Genomic DNA, 15,043 nt, shown 5'->3' on the forward strand with positions numbered 1-15,043 from the left:
AGGGAACACAAGGGTCTGCTAAACGAACGGAACAGGAAATTTGAAACTTGAGGAAAAATTCACCAAAAGCTGCCTGTAACACTTGCGGCTGTTGTAATACAAGTATTTATTTTTCCTAACAACTTCTGAATAGGAAAGCGACTCACCACATGTAGCTCCTGGCCATTGCCCAGTATTGCACGTTCTGTGCCTGTGTGTTTGCATTGCAAGAATGGAATAGTCATTGGCTCAGGTTCCCCCTTTTTTCCCTCCAAAAAAGTTCCTCAAAAGTAAAGTAAAACCCAGTCTATGGTGCTGACAGAATTTGACTGGGATGAATTGGAATTGAAATTCCATACAGCTAGAGATGTCTGCAGAGGAATCATGTTTGCTTTGTAAGCAGCATTCTCAAGAATTATGAGTGCTGGCCAACTCTCGTCACCAACATGCAAACAGCACCAATCCCATCTCTGCACATGCTGGTTGCCAAGCTATAATTTATTGAACTAATGTGTTCTAGTTCACTGGCTTTATTAAGAAAAGATATGCCCATGCATTTTGTCCACATCTGTTCTAGATTAATGAGTCTTAAAACTGTACTTATTCTTAAAACTACAGGCACTGTCAGCATTCTGTAATTCTTCGTAAGTCATGCATCCTTGGTAAAAATTACCACAATCTTTTTTATTGTCGTATCATCACATAGAAAGGCCAACTGAATTTTGAAATGTTTGACAGAAATGATTCAATGTAGAATTGATTGAGGCCACAGAACAGAATTCCTGTTGTCCAACAGGAATTTACCAATGATTGTGCTCCACATGTATCTACTCACACTCCTACTCTAATTATCTTCCTTTTTTTATCCTTAATTTATCTTGCTTCTCTGTAAACATACACTCTGTGGCCACTTTATTAACTTCATGCAAATTGTTAATGCAAAGATCTAATCTGCCAGTCAGCAACTCAATACATAAAAGCAAGCATACATGGTCAAGAGTTCCAGTTATCGTTCAAGCTAAACACTAAAATGGGGAAGAAATGTGATCTAGTGACTATGTCGAATAATCGTTGGTGTCAGATGGGGTGGTTTGAGTATCTCCGATTTTCACACACAGTGGTCTCTGGAGATTACAGAGAATGGTGCAAAAAAAAACAAACAAAAAAATCCAGTGAGCGGAAGGTCTGTGGGTGAAAATGCCTTCTAATGAGAGAGATCAGAAGAGAATGGCCAAGGCAGATTCAAGCTGACAATAATTCAAATAACCATGTGTTGCAACAGTGGTGTGCAAAAGAGCATCTCTGAACCTCGAAGTGGATGAGCTACAGCAGCAGAAGACCACCAACATTCATTCATTGGCTATTTATTAGGTACAGGAGGTACATAAAAAGTGGCAATTGAGTTTATTAATACTATTCATCAGTGTTGCTTGTGGAAGGTGTTTCATATAACTTTGGATAAGGAAGGTTCTCATGAATTCCTTACTGGAATTTATGGAGTTTGATTTAGTTAACACTACAAGTAGAAACATTCCCTTCATGCCTTTCCTATGGAAAGCAAATCTCCACCATTACAGGCCACCCTTCATTATCTGACTTTCAGGATAGGATGCTCTGGCAAGCTCTTGCATTTACCTACCACCAAACCCAGGGCAATCTCCACTCAGCACCAGATCCTCATTCATTCCCTTCTTCATACTGAAGCCTCAGGATAGGCACCATCTTCCAGACCCCCAGAATAATTCCATCATCTTCCCAAAAGTCTTATTTCCTTAACACGAAAGGAAAGCCACAGGAACTTACTTTTCTGCATCAACTCTTGAAATATGTTTCTGGCAGGGATAGATTTATTTCCTGTGGGAAAAGCAGCCACTAGTTGAAAGTGGAACCGAATACCTAGCTGCTACTCCATTACTCAAATGAGAATGAATTTCTAGGCAAGGAATCTATAACAAAGCAGGCAATTTCTACGCAACAGGTTCATGTTTGAATGTTTATACTCAACTCATGGGGGAAACATAGAAACACAGAAAATAGGTGCAGGAGTAGGCCATTCAGCCCTTTGAGCCTGCACTGCCATTCAGTATGATCATGGCTGATCATCCAACTCAGAACCCTGTACCTGCTTTCTCTCCATACCCCCTGATCCCTTTAGCCACAAGGGCCATATCTAACTTCCTCTTAAATATAGCCAATGAACCGGCCTCAACTGTTTCCTGTGGCAGAGAATTCCACAGATTCACCACTCTCTGTGTGAAGAAGTTTTTCCTCATCTCGGTCCTAAAAGGCTTCCCCTTTATCCTTAAATTGTGACCCCTCGTTCTGGACTTCCCCAACATCGGAAACAATCTTCCTGCATCTAGCCTGTCCAATCCCTTTAGAATTTTATTCGTTTCAATAAGATACCCCCTCAATCTGCTAAATTCCAGTGAGTATAAGCCTAGTTGATCCAGTCTTTCTTCATATGAAAGTCCTGCCATCAGGAAATCAATCAAAATCCCAGGAATCAATCTGGTGAACCTTTTCTGTACTCCCTCTATGGCAAGAATGTCTTTCCTCAGATTAGGGGACCAAAACTGCACACAATATTCTAGGTGCGGTCTCACCAAGGCCTTGTACAACTGCAGTAGAGCCTCCCTGCTCCTGTACTCAAATCCTTTTGCTATGAATGCCAACATACCATTTGCCTTTTTCACCGCCTGCTGTACCTACATGCCCACCTTCAATGACTGGTGTACAATGACACCCAGGTCTTGTTGCACCTTCCCTTTTCCTAATCAGCCACCATTCAGATAATAATCTGTTTTCCTGTTCTTGCAACCAAAGTGGATAACCTCACATTTATCCACATTAAATTGCATCTGCCATGAAGAGTGAGACATTGGGACAGCAGATGGTGTGTGCAACTGATGGAAGAAGGCCCTTGTATTCGAGCAATCCCTCTCTGTCTCTTTCTTTTAATGAAGGGGGAGAGCCTGTCGGTCCCCAAGCTGGTGATCTTGGAGAAGTGACACAGAAGATTGTAAAAAGGGAACAGCCAGTTGCTGGTCTCCCGCTCTCATTGTTGTAGGAGCAATCTCTCTCCCTCGCTGGTGAGAGACAGAAACCCTGTATGAGATACCGAAGTGCTGAGATATGGACTGTAGGTTTTGATAGATGTCTAGATCAAGGTCTCTGGGGGCTTTTGCTATTGCTTGTACGGTGGGGAGGTACAAGTGAGGGGAGGGGATGGTTCGATGCTTCTGTTGCTGTTTGTGCGTGGGAGGGGGAGGGAGGCTTTGGAGTTCTGATATTACTATCATTCATTCTTCGGGGTTCTTGTTTCGTAGAGGAGTAAGAATTTCAGGTTATTTAGTGTATACATTCTCTGATAGGAAATTGAAATATTTGAATTCAAAACTCAGGATTCAAGTTTTATTATCAAAGAATGTGTAAATTATTCAACCTTGAGATTTGCTTGCTCATGGGTAGCCACAAAGCAAGAAACCCAAAAGAACTCAATTAAAGAAAAAAAATAAAAGGGCAACACTTGATGCGCAAGAGTAAGAAAAAAGTATAAAAAAAAATCAAGCAAACAATTGAAGTGAAAACAACATTCTGAACCAAATTGGAGTCTTCAGATCCAAACCCCGGAGTAGGCCCAAAGCCTTGCTTATCATAGTTCATCATATTAGCAGCACGGAGCACAATAGCCGGGGCAGTCTTCATGGCCTCAGCGCTATGGAGGTGACCATCACAGAGAGCGAATGAAATTGGCTCTCATTCAAACCTTGACACCCTGCCTTTTCAGACTTTCTGGGCCAGCATTTAAATTGACTCAACAATGGAACAGTGAAAGGCTTTGGTGCCTTGGAGAGAGGAGTGAAGATCACGGACGAGCGAAATTGGCTCTCACCTCCCATCTGTCCCAGTGTTTAAATTGTCTAAACAGCGAAATTACCTTGCCCTAGGATGCAACTGCAGCGAAGGATTCCGGGCCCAGATTTCATCGCCCAGCCCAAAACCACTCAAGCTTTTCAAATCAGCTCAGTGCCCAGAGCAAAACGGCCTCACACCTGGGCTAGTGGAATGAGCTCTGAATCTTCTCTGCCCGGGCCCCAACTTCTTTTGGCTCTGAGTGTGATTGCCTCGCTCCTGGGCCAGCCATATGGCGTCAGAACTCCATTTGCAACGATTCTGCAACACACCATCTCGCCTCACCATTGCTCGCCACTTCACTGTTCGTGGTAATAATTTAGCACAATTTACCCCAGGAAAGGTAGTTTTAGTCATTTTTTAAAAAATTTGATTTCTTATCTTTTTGACTACCAGGAGCTGTCACACATGTTTGGAGGTGCAATCTTAACTAGAAGCTCCTCCCACCCATTAACCAAGCTCATCAATGTATCCTTTCACTGTTTTTTTTTTAATGCCCCTGGTGGTTTATCAAGCTTTTTATTCAATGTAGTCACAAATCATCTACCCTTTGACGGAGTGAATTCCATATGGCCACAACCTTGTGCATTTTTCTTTAATTTTGTTTGTTCAATTTTTTACATAAGACATACTGGAACACATCACTCTACCAAACAAGTTTACACTGCATCTAAACCTTCGCCTGCCTTTTAATGTTTACTCTCTCCTATACCAGTGTCATTGTCCATGTCATTTCCTGTTGTTCATTACAATTATTAGCATAACATTAATTGCTTAGATACCAGCATGGACACCTCACCAGAATGCAGGGAGCCTGGGGTTTTGGTACACTTTTCTTGCTCTCTTCATATTTTTGTCTACATTTTACAAAACTTGTGAATAAGACTTACTGAAAATCCACGAGAATGGCGCGAAAACTCAACATGGACACCCAGCTGCAAAACTTCTGGAAGGAAAGTATGACAAAAGAAGATCTGCTGAGATTTTGTTGGTTGAGGCATTTCAAAGGAGACCTCAGCAAGCCACCAGCAAGAGTGACTGAACGCAAGAAGATACCCGCACTGCCGCATGTAGACTTCCAGATACAGGATGCAGCAGTGCAGGGAAAAGAGGGGGGCCCATCCAAGGAGGTAAAACAGAAAAAGTTAATAGCTAAGGACCAAGCTCCAACTGTGTCCATGAGCGATATGAGGCCAGTCACCCCTGAGGTTCGGGCCCTGCTGTATGATGGGTTCTCAAAGGAGGATAAAGGCAGATACCAATACCTTAAAGCCCGAAAGAAGAAAGGCCCCGGTGAGAAATATGAGTACCCTCTCACTACTTCCTGGAACTATGGCTGGAAAATAGGTGAGATGGCCAGGCTAACTGGCAGAGATGAGATCTATTTTGCTGGGCAAAGGTAATTTGTTTCCTTACAGGATTAGATGAAGGACAGGAATAGGTTTCCAAATTGATACACATATGGAGTCAGCATCCATAGCAGGTCAAAGCTCGTTTCCACAAATGCTGCCCGACCTGCTCAGTTCCTCCAGTGTGTTGTATGTGTTGCTTTGACCACAGCATCTACAGTGTACTTTGTGTTTACACATTGGTTAGAACTGCTTGGGAGGAAATGGGGGTCAAGATTTTTTTACACAGGGAGAAGTTAATGGCAGTGTTAAAACACTAGAAGGGCTGCTGATTCCACTAGTAACAAGATTTATCACAGCAGATGAACTTCTCTGTGAGGCCATGAACCTAGCATTGCTCAAAGCACTGCGGGCTTGGACTTCATTCCAATCCAGGTACACAACATTCTTTTTGGAGCATTGCTATTTTCTACATTTGAGATGGGAACAAAGTTTTATCTATTTTGAGTTGAATATGGTTCGGGTGCCTTCAATATGCTTTAGTTACACACTTTTTAATAAAATTGTATTTTTAATTTGGTTAATCTCAAACATTGGAGCACTTCCATCAAATACTTCTAGAGCAGGTACTGCATGGACTAAGAACCATGTAAAGTCCTTTCAGTATTGGCCCTCTGTGAGATTGAAGATAATTATAGAAAATTATAATGATAGGCCAGAAATGAAAATTTTGAATTGGGGGAGGCTGACTTCAATATAAGAAGGACCTGTTGAAAATAGACTGCAGGCAAGACAAAACTTAGTGGTGCTGCTGAGGAGGATAGCCTTGGGCAATACAACATTACTGATATATTGGTAAGATAGAGCAATGTCTAGATATGTACATTTGAGGACTAATAAGAGTGGGACAAGCACAATAAACCATGTAGGGTCCTGGGAGTATTAGGAAACACAAGGATCTTGGTTTACAAGTCCAATAATCTGTGAAGGTGGGGCATAGAATATGAGCATGAAGGTTATTTTGTAACTTTATAAAACATTGGCTAGGTCATATCTGGAGTACCTTGTGCATAGTTTTGGTTACCAAACTGTAGGAAAGTCGTGACTCTGTTGAAGAGGGTGCAAATGTGATTCATCAATATATGGAGTGCTTCAGTTATGGACTGAAGCTTGATCTTCTGGGTTAGATTTCCTTGGAGCAAAGGTGGTGAAGAAGGGTTGTGGGGGGGGAGAGGGGGTACTTCATAGAGGTATACAAAACTATGAGGGTTAGATAGGAGAGACAATGGAAATTTTTTCCCATAGCGGGTGTCTGAAACTAGAGGGTATCGAGGCCTCTGTTGGGTGGGGTTGACCATAGGTGCTGCATCCTAGCTGTCTACATGACACACGCCAGTGCAGTACGATATGGAGAACAAGCTGTTGCCCCTGCCTCAGGCTCTCCCTCTCCATGCTGGAACAGCAGTGGCCCGTACAGTTTGGTACCAACGGAGTCACATGAGTTGCCTGTTATCGTAGAACTCAAAGGAGGACTACCTTAGGAACACCAGCTCCAGAATTTTCCTTGCGGTTTAGTCCTGAAGCCTTCACCACGAGTGGGTATAGTCGCACCTCTGCGGAGGTTTGAAATCAGAGTTTTCCTTCTATATTCAAGATTCAGGATTGTTTAATATAATTTCCTGTCCACAACTGTAAAGGAGAATGAAATAATAGATGAGCTGCCAGCCACAGTTGACTGGGACCCCATCTTCCTGAAGCGACTGGTTTTAAGGTGCCAGTAATCTGCCTTTTCCCCTTCTGTTAGTAGAAACAGTTTTGCCAGGCTTAGCCACGTGTGAAGGCCAGGAGCTGGACTTGGTTGTCACAGGCTTTTTGAGGGGCGCACTGTTAGGAGCATTTAATAGATAGTTGTGCTTATCCCCACTACCCCAGCAATAACAACATCCAGGAGGGTATAGGTTTAGCTTAAAGGAATTGTGGTTCATAGGGGATCAGTGAAGGAATCTTTTCAACTGGAGGGTAGTTGGAATCCGGAACACACACAACCCTAGGGATTAATGGATTCAGACACCCACACAACATTAAGAAATACTTCGACTACTTGAATTACCAAAGAATAAAAGGCTACAGACCAAGTCTGGTAAATAGATTAGTATAGAAATTCACTTGTTTGCTGCCTAGGACATGTTGGTGGAAGGGCGTGCTTTTGTGCAGCACAGCTCTAACTAGATTTTTGTTTTCAATCTCAGACAACAAAACTTGTGTCCTGGAGCTGAAGTGGTTATACTTGAGCCAACTAGTGTTGTATTGGGAACCACAGGACTTGGAGAGTGAGCTATGCTCTGACCTGTGCTGTGTGTCTCAACCCTGAGACCAGTGCTCATCCAAGTGTATATTATTGTATAACCTGTATCAGGAAGGAGCGAGCACATGCAGCAATGGGATGAGTGGTTCAATTAATTGCTGTGCTTCTTTCCTAACAGAGGATAATGCTGAGTACAAGAAACCAGGCTTTGGGCGATCAGCCTTGGTGGAAACTACTTTCTACCGAAAAAATGGGATCTTCAGTAAACCAGAAGCAAATGATGTCATGAATTGATGGAACGTGCAAATTGTGAAATCAAGATAGCTTACAGGGCACATTTTCAGATTGAGTTTGGCTCCAGGTAACTGTTATAATATAAGAAAAGACCTTTGAGCTGTTCCATTGGTCCAAGAGATGTGTGAGTCAATCAATAATTCAAATTACCTTGAATCTTCACAGATCCTGAGGTAAACAGTCTAATAAAACATTAAAAAAATTACAGGGGCATGGTTTTTCTTTTGGGGATGTACAAAGAATGTCAGCTCTCCATTCATGGAAAGAGAGTTGCATTCTTGGCGGGATAGTTGAGCTCTCTAAGATCTGAACATAAGGAGTCACATTATGTGAAGGAAAGTTAATTCCTTTGAGAGACTGTTATCGTCTATGAGGGAGATCTGCATTGTCAAGGAAGGGAAGCCTTCTCTGATAGTCATGTTCCATAGTTATATTCTCTGAGAATCACTTTTTAGACACGGGTATTCCGAGGAGTCACACTGTCCAACAGAGAATTGCATTCTCTGTAAATAAATTCCACTCCAAAGAGTGATACTTTTAGAGGAAGCGTTCACTTTCTTTGGCAGACCCAAGGAAAATGTAATCTTTGTTAGAGGGTTGTATTCGCTACTGCTGAAACCCCATTCTTTAGCTTTGAGAGGGAGTCATTACCCCAAAGGGCATTAATAGTTTTTGAGAGTCGCATTCTGAGCGAAAGTCAAATATGAGAGGTGGAGATTTGTTCTTGATTCACATTCTCAGCAAGTCACATTTCGTAAGAGGGTTATAGAGCAAGCAGCACTCTTTAAGAAACTTGTTGCATGACAGAGACGATGGTTGCTCCATAGTTGTAGCATTGTGCTAAAGTCTTAGCCACATTTATATGGCTAGGGCATCTAAAACTTTTGCACAGTTCTTTATTTGTCAACATGGAGTAGAGATCGAGTTTGTAAATCTAGTAGGAGCAAAGGATGTTGGGAATGGTGAGAGTGGAGCACCATTGAAGGGGTGTGGGACAGATGGCAGAGAAGGAACACCCTGCCCTGAGATGCCAGGCAAGGGGTCATCTGATTCAGAACAATTGGTTTACTGATCATTACGGAACGTCTCGCTGGTGCTTCCCGCTCCCTCTCTTCTTCATTCTCCTTTTCCCAACATGATTCCCCTCTCCCTGCGCCCTTCCCACACTCATTCTACAATAGAGTCCCATGTAAGAATCAGGTTTATCATCACTCACGTCATGAAATTTGTTTTTATTTTGCGGGGGCAGTACAGTGCAATGTATAAAATTACTACAGTACTGTACAAAAGTTTTAGGCACCCTAGTGCATACATATGCATATATCTTAAGTGTTTTGCACAGTACTGTAATTGTTCCAAGATGTTCAATGAGCAGCACACCCCAAAAGCAGGTCCTTCAGCAAATCCAGTTGAAGCCAAGCTGTTACTCTACCTACTCCTATCTACCTGTACCCAGATCATAGCCTCTTTGATCCATGTACCTCTCCAAACTTCTCTTAAATGTTACAACTGAGCCTGCCTTTACCATTTCTGCTGCATTTTGGTCCACACTCGCACAACCCTCTGAGTGAAGAAGATCCCCATCAGTAGACTTCAGTCGAGGCCCGAAGTTAAATCCTTGATCAGCAAGTATTATTGGATAATTAGATGAGGAACTATCTATTGTTGGGCCCAAGGTAGAGGTTTAAGAAGGAGGGTAATTTCCTTCAGCTCATGGATACTTTTCTCTCTATGAGGGGTCTTTATGTGTGCAGAGGATCAAAGGTGTTCAAGTTTCACAGGCTTGATCTGGTGTATCCTGGCCACTGCTACCTTCTCCCTCCTCCCACAGTGATCTGGAAATGAGGTAAACAAGAACTGTGTTTGTGGTTTCAGCAAAGGAGGTTTTGGTAACAAATGCATCAGAAACAACCAGAGTCTGTTTTATCAACTTGTCCACAGTAACAAAGCACAGCCTGATCCTGAGTAGAATGAGGAGCACAACACACTTCACTGCAGGGTCACTGAGTCCGTGGCTAATGTCAGAACCAGTGTGTGGACTTTATCCACCTTAGACAGGGTGAAGTTAAACTTTACTTGATTGATTAGTGGAAGAAAAGAGTTCACCCTCTGAAAAATGATATGAGCCCCTGGAATTAAAAGTGAGAGATATTACAGTGAAACCATTACATTTTTACTGGGTGAAAGGATAACTGGTTAAATGCTTGGCTGAAGTGCAGAACTAGGGATTGCAAATAACTGACTGCCCATTTAGGAATGAGATAATGAGATTTTTTTTCATTCAAATATTTGTGATTCCTTGGAATCATCTAAACAAGGAGGGTTCCACATACACAGTCAGTGAGTAAACTCAAGGCTGACATTGATAGGATTGTGGGCACAGGGGAGTTGAAGGATATGAAGGGAGGAGGAGGCAGAAAATGAGCTGTGTCCTTTGGATGATAGAGTGGGTCAAAAGCTCTGCTGACTGGCAACCTCCTGCACACATTTCCTTATCTGCGGAAAGAGGCATGGCCTGCGACTCCATTCCTCAGTCTGTAGTTGAATACTTGGGGACATCTCGAGTCCTGGTGATGCTGAAGTATCCTTGCTGTCTTTTGACCACAGACCCCAACTAAATCCTACTTGAAACAGACCATTCAGGACTGTGGGTTGTGGAAGTGTGTTATGTGAATTTCTGTGGGTCCGACCTCCTTGGAATGTTCACTCTGATTCTTCCCATCAGTAAGGTCCTTGGTTTCCACAGGGTTGAAGAGTTTCTTAAAACTGGCCCTGTTTCTGTGAAAAGGTCAAAGAGTAACAGCTACTAACCTTTAAAACTCAGCTCATGCTCTCCAACCTCACACATCATGCTTTCGATCCCCAAACCCTCACACTCAACCATTCAAATGTATCTCACAGCCCCTCCCTCACCCTCAGCTCCGAAGCTCTACCTCTGATCCTCCAACATCAGCTCAAATTTTCAATCCCCACATAACCATTTCTCATCCCTCAAAACAACCGGTTACAGCTCAGGCCATTCTGGAGTTTGGAGTTCAATTCTGGCACCATCTGTCAGGAATTGATACGTCCTCCACATGAATCATGCATGTTTCTGCCGGTGTTCCAGTTTCATTCCACAGTCCAAAGACATATCAGTTAGTAAGTTAACCAGTTATTGTGAATTGTCCCATGATTAGGCTGGTGTTGAATAGGTGGGTTGCTGGGTGATGTGACTCATTGGGCTGGAAGAGCCTGTTCCGTGGTGTATCTCTAAGTAAACCACTCATTCTTACCCATCGACACAACTCCCAGTACTACTTTTATACCTCATCTGTCATTAACCTCACTCAAAACCCCTCAAAACAATGTCCCTCAACATCACTGCTATTTCAACTCCATCCTCTGCTTCACCCTTCAATCCCACCTTCATGTTCACTCAATTACAGTTCCTCACTTTCCAATTAAATGGATGATTTTCTTACCGTTCGCCTTTTGATCTTAGAATGAAGGTACGTTCTTGTCGAAGTTGCTCCAGTGTTTCTCTGACTCTTGTCCTCCAGTGTGCAGATTCCTAACATGGGACACAAAAGGAGACAGTCACACTGTAATTCCCAGAACATGGAGTCATACTGAAGGGCTGAATGAGATCTACTGGGAGTGGTAAAGGGAGTCCAGGAGTGAAGAGATGTCATGGATTAGGTGAATCAGGAATGATGGAATGGAAGGGGACTGGGAGAGTGTGGGGGCTGGAGAAGTGAGGGTGTCAGATAGGGTAATTGATCCAGAGTAATGTGAGGGATTTAGGAGACTGAGAGACCCAGGTTTGACTGTTTAGAGGCACCAGTCAGCCAGCCCAACCCTCTAGTTTTCTGACTCTAGGGCTACCTTTGTAGAGGGGGTTGGTGATTGGACTAACAGTCCAGCAATGTGCTCAAATCTCACCCAGGTAGCTGGGAATTTAAAGTAAATAAATCTGAAATAAATTGCCAGTATTAGTGATAATGAGGATAAATCTACTGCATTATTATAAAGACCCATTCAGTTCACAAGTGTTCTTCAGAGAAGGAATTCTGTCAAACTTACCGACTGGCCAATTTTAGTTGACATTTAACTGTTATATTAAACACTGAACAAACAACTTACTTGCAGCAAAGATACAAAGTGGACCAGTTGGCATTGACGTAGGCATCTGCTTTAAGATGCTCAAAGGCATCAGGTAATCAGGTAAGCTCTATCTCCCTAACGCTTAGAGTGTCCCAGAACTGAGAATTGTCCCAAAGACTTGTCATGCCTGGCATTCAACCTCTATCATGGTTCTTGGACACGTCCTGTGCTTCCAGGGGTATGCAGTTGGCAGCTTGTGACCCAGAAATATTCCACGCTTGGGCCTGTAACCCATCGAAGAGAATTGACAAAGGACACCTCCATGGATATATAATGTTTTCCCTTCACTGATGCATTGGTCCTCTTTGTTGTTGAACAACACATGGAAGAAGTATTATGAGGTAAAAAGTGACTTCAATGTCCATCAACATGGATCACCTTGGATCACTTGGAGTACCAACATTGACAGATATGGCCAAGTTTTGATGGGCATACTTGTCAGAATTGAGCAGAGTGAGATTGTGAGAGAATCTAAATGGAAAAACTATCTACTTGAAAACTATTCTAACTGTTGCAAATATAAATGTCCATATATGAAAGGTAGGAATGAACATTACTCAGTCCTTAAGTATGGTATGGCTTTTCATACCATACACACCATTGCAGCACTCTGCTGAGTAGGATACAATCAAACAGATGTAGTTACTATGCATGAGAACTATGGCCATCAGTAGCAGAATTTTATTCCATCACAATGTGACCTAATTGGATCAAAAGATCCTCACTCTAATGCTAACAACAAGACCAAGGAACAAAGCTTTGAAGAATGGAGTTGTGGTGAACTACATATCCCTGTCTGGACACGCCCCTCTGCTGACTGCTCCTGTGGCTCCTCCCACAGACCCCTGTATAAAGGCGATTGGAGGCACTGCTCCTCCCTCAGTCTCCAGGATGTTGTGTGGTGGTCTCTTGCTACTAATTGTGGTTTCTTGCAGCTAATAAAAGCCTATTGGTTGCCTCCCGTCTCCGAGAGTTATTGATGGTGCATCAGGAGTGGAGAGCGCACAAGAGCACCCGAGTAATTGGGTATGTTTTCTCTACAAAATCACAGGCAAATCCAATCCAGTCATCAATCTAAATCATCTCCAAAGTAATGGCAGTCCTATCAACAACACCTACGAATGACCTGCTCACTTTTGCTCAATTTGCTTCAGAACTTATTACATCTTTGGTATAAAGATAGTTAAAAAGGCTGAGTTCCCATCATACAAAGAGTTAGAGGACATACTGAACGGAAACTTCAGCAGTAAGGCTCCACCAAAGCCTCATGAAGTCTTTCCCCATCTAAATCTATCAACGTACCCTTTCTTACCCTTTCCCTTGTGTACATGTTTTGCCTGCTCTTAACTGTATCGTTTCTAATTGCTTCAGTGATGCCCTGTGATAGAGTTCCACATTCTCACTGCCCTGTTAGGAAGTTATTTCGAATTTGTCTTGTGTTGATTGACTCCAATTCAGCCCTTTCCTGTGTGAAGTATTATCCCAGTATTCACTCCATCAAAACTTTAATAATTTTAGAAATCTTTATCAGGTCATTCCTTTAACCTCCTCTTCTCCAGTCTGTTCATCGTTTCCTGAAGTGAATCCTCTTGAATTCCTCCATTGTCTCTATATTATTTTATAATACATTAGCCCAGAACTATATAGTACAAGTATGGCTTAGTCAAGTTACCATAAATTATAGTGTAACTTCCTTATTTTTTCTGTTCTGTCCCTTTAGAAGTGAATTCTAATGCTTCTTTTGTTTTCTTTAAATCTTTAAAGCCTGTTTTAAATTTTTACTGGCTCAAGTATCTGTACTGGGAGATTCCTTTGTTCCTTCAACTCCTGGTCTGTGCCTTCCAAGGTAAGGTGGGAATAACATCAAGGCAACATTTGACTGGAAATGGCATCAGTGAGCCCATGTAAGACTGAAGGGAACTGGTGTCACAGAAAAATGAAACAAAGTGGTTCTGGCTTTTGGAAACCTTTTCATCCCCAAGAAATCCATATGGAGTTCTGCAGGGAAGTGTCCAAGACCAAACTATCATTAGCTGCTTAATCAATAATATGCTTCCTGCAAAGGTGAGGATATTTGTAGATTATGCAATGTTCAGATCCACTTGCAATTCCTTAGTTAATAAGGCCTGTGTACAGTCCAACCTGGGCTACATTCATAAGTGACAAGTTACAATAGATTGCCAGGCAATGAATAGCCATCTGCAATGAGAGTGTCTAACCATCTGCCCTGCAATGGCCAAATCTTTGACCACCAACACCTTGGCCAGAAGCCTAATCAGATCAACCAGTCACACATGTGTTATAGTCAAAAGATGTCCAAAGCCTTCTACAAGAAAACAAAGTGTGATGGAATATTTTCTCTTGTTTGGATGAATGCATCACTTGAAAGCTCAATGTCTTCCAGTAAAGGTGAGCCTACTTGATTGACCATCATCCTAACGATTCACCATATCTATTCCATTTGCAGGTGGGTACAATGTTTCAGCATCTACACAATGTAATAGAATTATTTGTCAAAGACTTCCTTTTGACTATATCTCCAAAAACTGTGACCTCTACAATCTGGAAGGCCAGACGTAGCAAAAGACTACCATCTGTCACTCACCATCCTAACTTGTCCCTTTTCATAATGGTGAAAACTTACAAATTCACAGTCTAATGTAGTTCATAATCAAAGTCAAAGTGCATTTATTATCAAATAATGTATAAATTATACAACTTTAAGATTTGTTTGCTTAACAGGCAGTTGCAAAGCAAGGAATCAGATTAACTGTTAAATAAAAATAAGGCCAACCCCCAGTGCCCACAGAGAAAGAGCAAATCAAAATAAATCATGCAAACAACAGAAGTGAGCAACAAGAGCATTCCAAACCAAAATTGAGTCCTTAAGTCCAAATCCCTGGAGCAGCTCAGAGTAGGCCCAAAGCCTCAATATTCAGTTCGTCATAGTAGCAGGGAAATCACTGCAAAATCTGCAGACATGAAGCACAGCAGCCAAGGCAGTCTCACAGCCTTATGGTCATAGAGAGAGGAGCCCCAAGACTATCTGGGCCAG

The 15,043-nt window shown here is 42.3% G+C and overlaps 2 protein-coding genes across 8 annotated transcripts in view; one reads left to right on the forward strand and one right to left on the reverse strand.

The window, feature by feature from the left end:
• Positions 1–3,930: 3,930 nt before the first annotated feature.
• Positions 3,931–8,095, forward strand: LOC140738205 (protein SPMIP1-like). Its single transcript, XM_073065311.1, has 4 exons — positions 3,931–4,131; positions 4,291–4,304; positions 4,799–5,241; positions 7,727–8,095. The coding sequence occupies exons 1-4, from the start codon at positions 3,931–3,933 to the stop codon at positions 7,840–7,842; spliced, it is 774 nt and encodes a 257-aa protein (XP_072921412.1). The 3' UTR covers positions 7,843–8,095.
• A 994-nt stretch (positions 8,096–9,089) lies between these two features.
• Positions 9,090–15,043, reverse strand: part of LOC140738827 (uncharacterized) — a 36,401-nt gene continuing 30,447 nt past the window's right edge. For all 7 annotated transcript variants that reach the window (XM_073066727.1, XM_073066728.1, XM_073066730.1 and 4 more), the window contains 2 exons: positions 11,307–11,395; positions 9,090–10,620 (listed from right to left, as the gene is read on the reverse strand). In XM_073066727.1, the coding sequence (XP_072922828.1) occupies positions 10,482–10,620; positions 11,307–11,395 (228 nt within the window). In that variant the 3' untranslated portion in view covers positions 9,090–10,481. The remainder of the gene's footprint in view (positions 10,621–11,306; positions 11,396–15,043) is intronic.

Source organism: Hemitrygon akajei, chromosome 14 (genome assembly GCF_048418815.1).
Source record: "Hemitrygon akajei chromosome 14, sHemAka1.3, whole genome shotgun sequence".
NCBI lineage: Eukaryota > Metazoa > Chordata > Chondrichthyes > Myliobatiformes > Dasyatidae > Hemitrygon > Hemitrygon akajei.

Excerpts from the sequence above, each read along its gene's own strand:
- LOC140738205 (XM_073065311.1), top strand. The coding sequence starts at position 3,931 with ATGCAACTGCAGCGAAGGATTCCGGGCCCAGATTTCATCGCCCAGCCC. Across the intron at positions 5,242-7,726 it reads GAACTATGGCTGGAAAATAG|AGGATAATGCTGAGTACAAG; the intron begins GTGAGATGGCCA and ends CTTTCCTAACAG.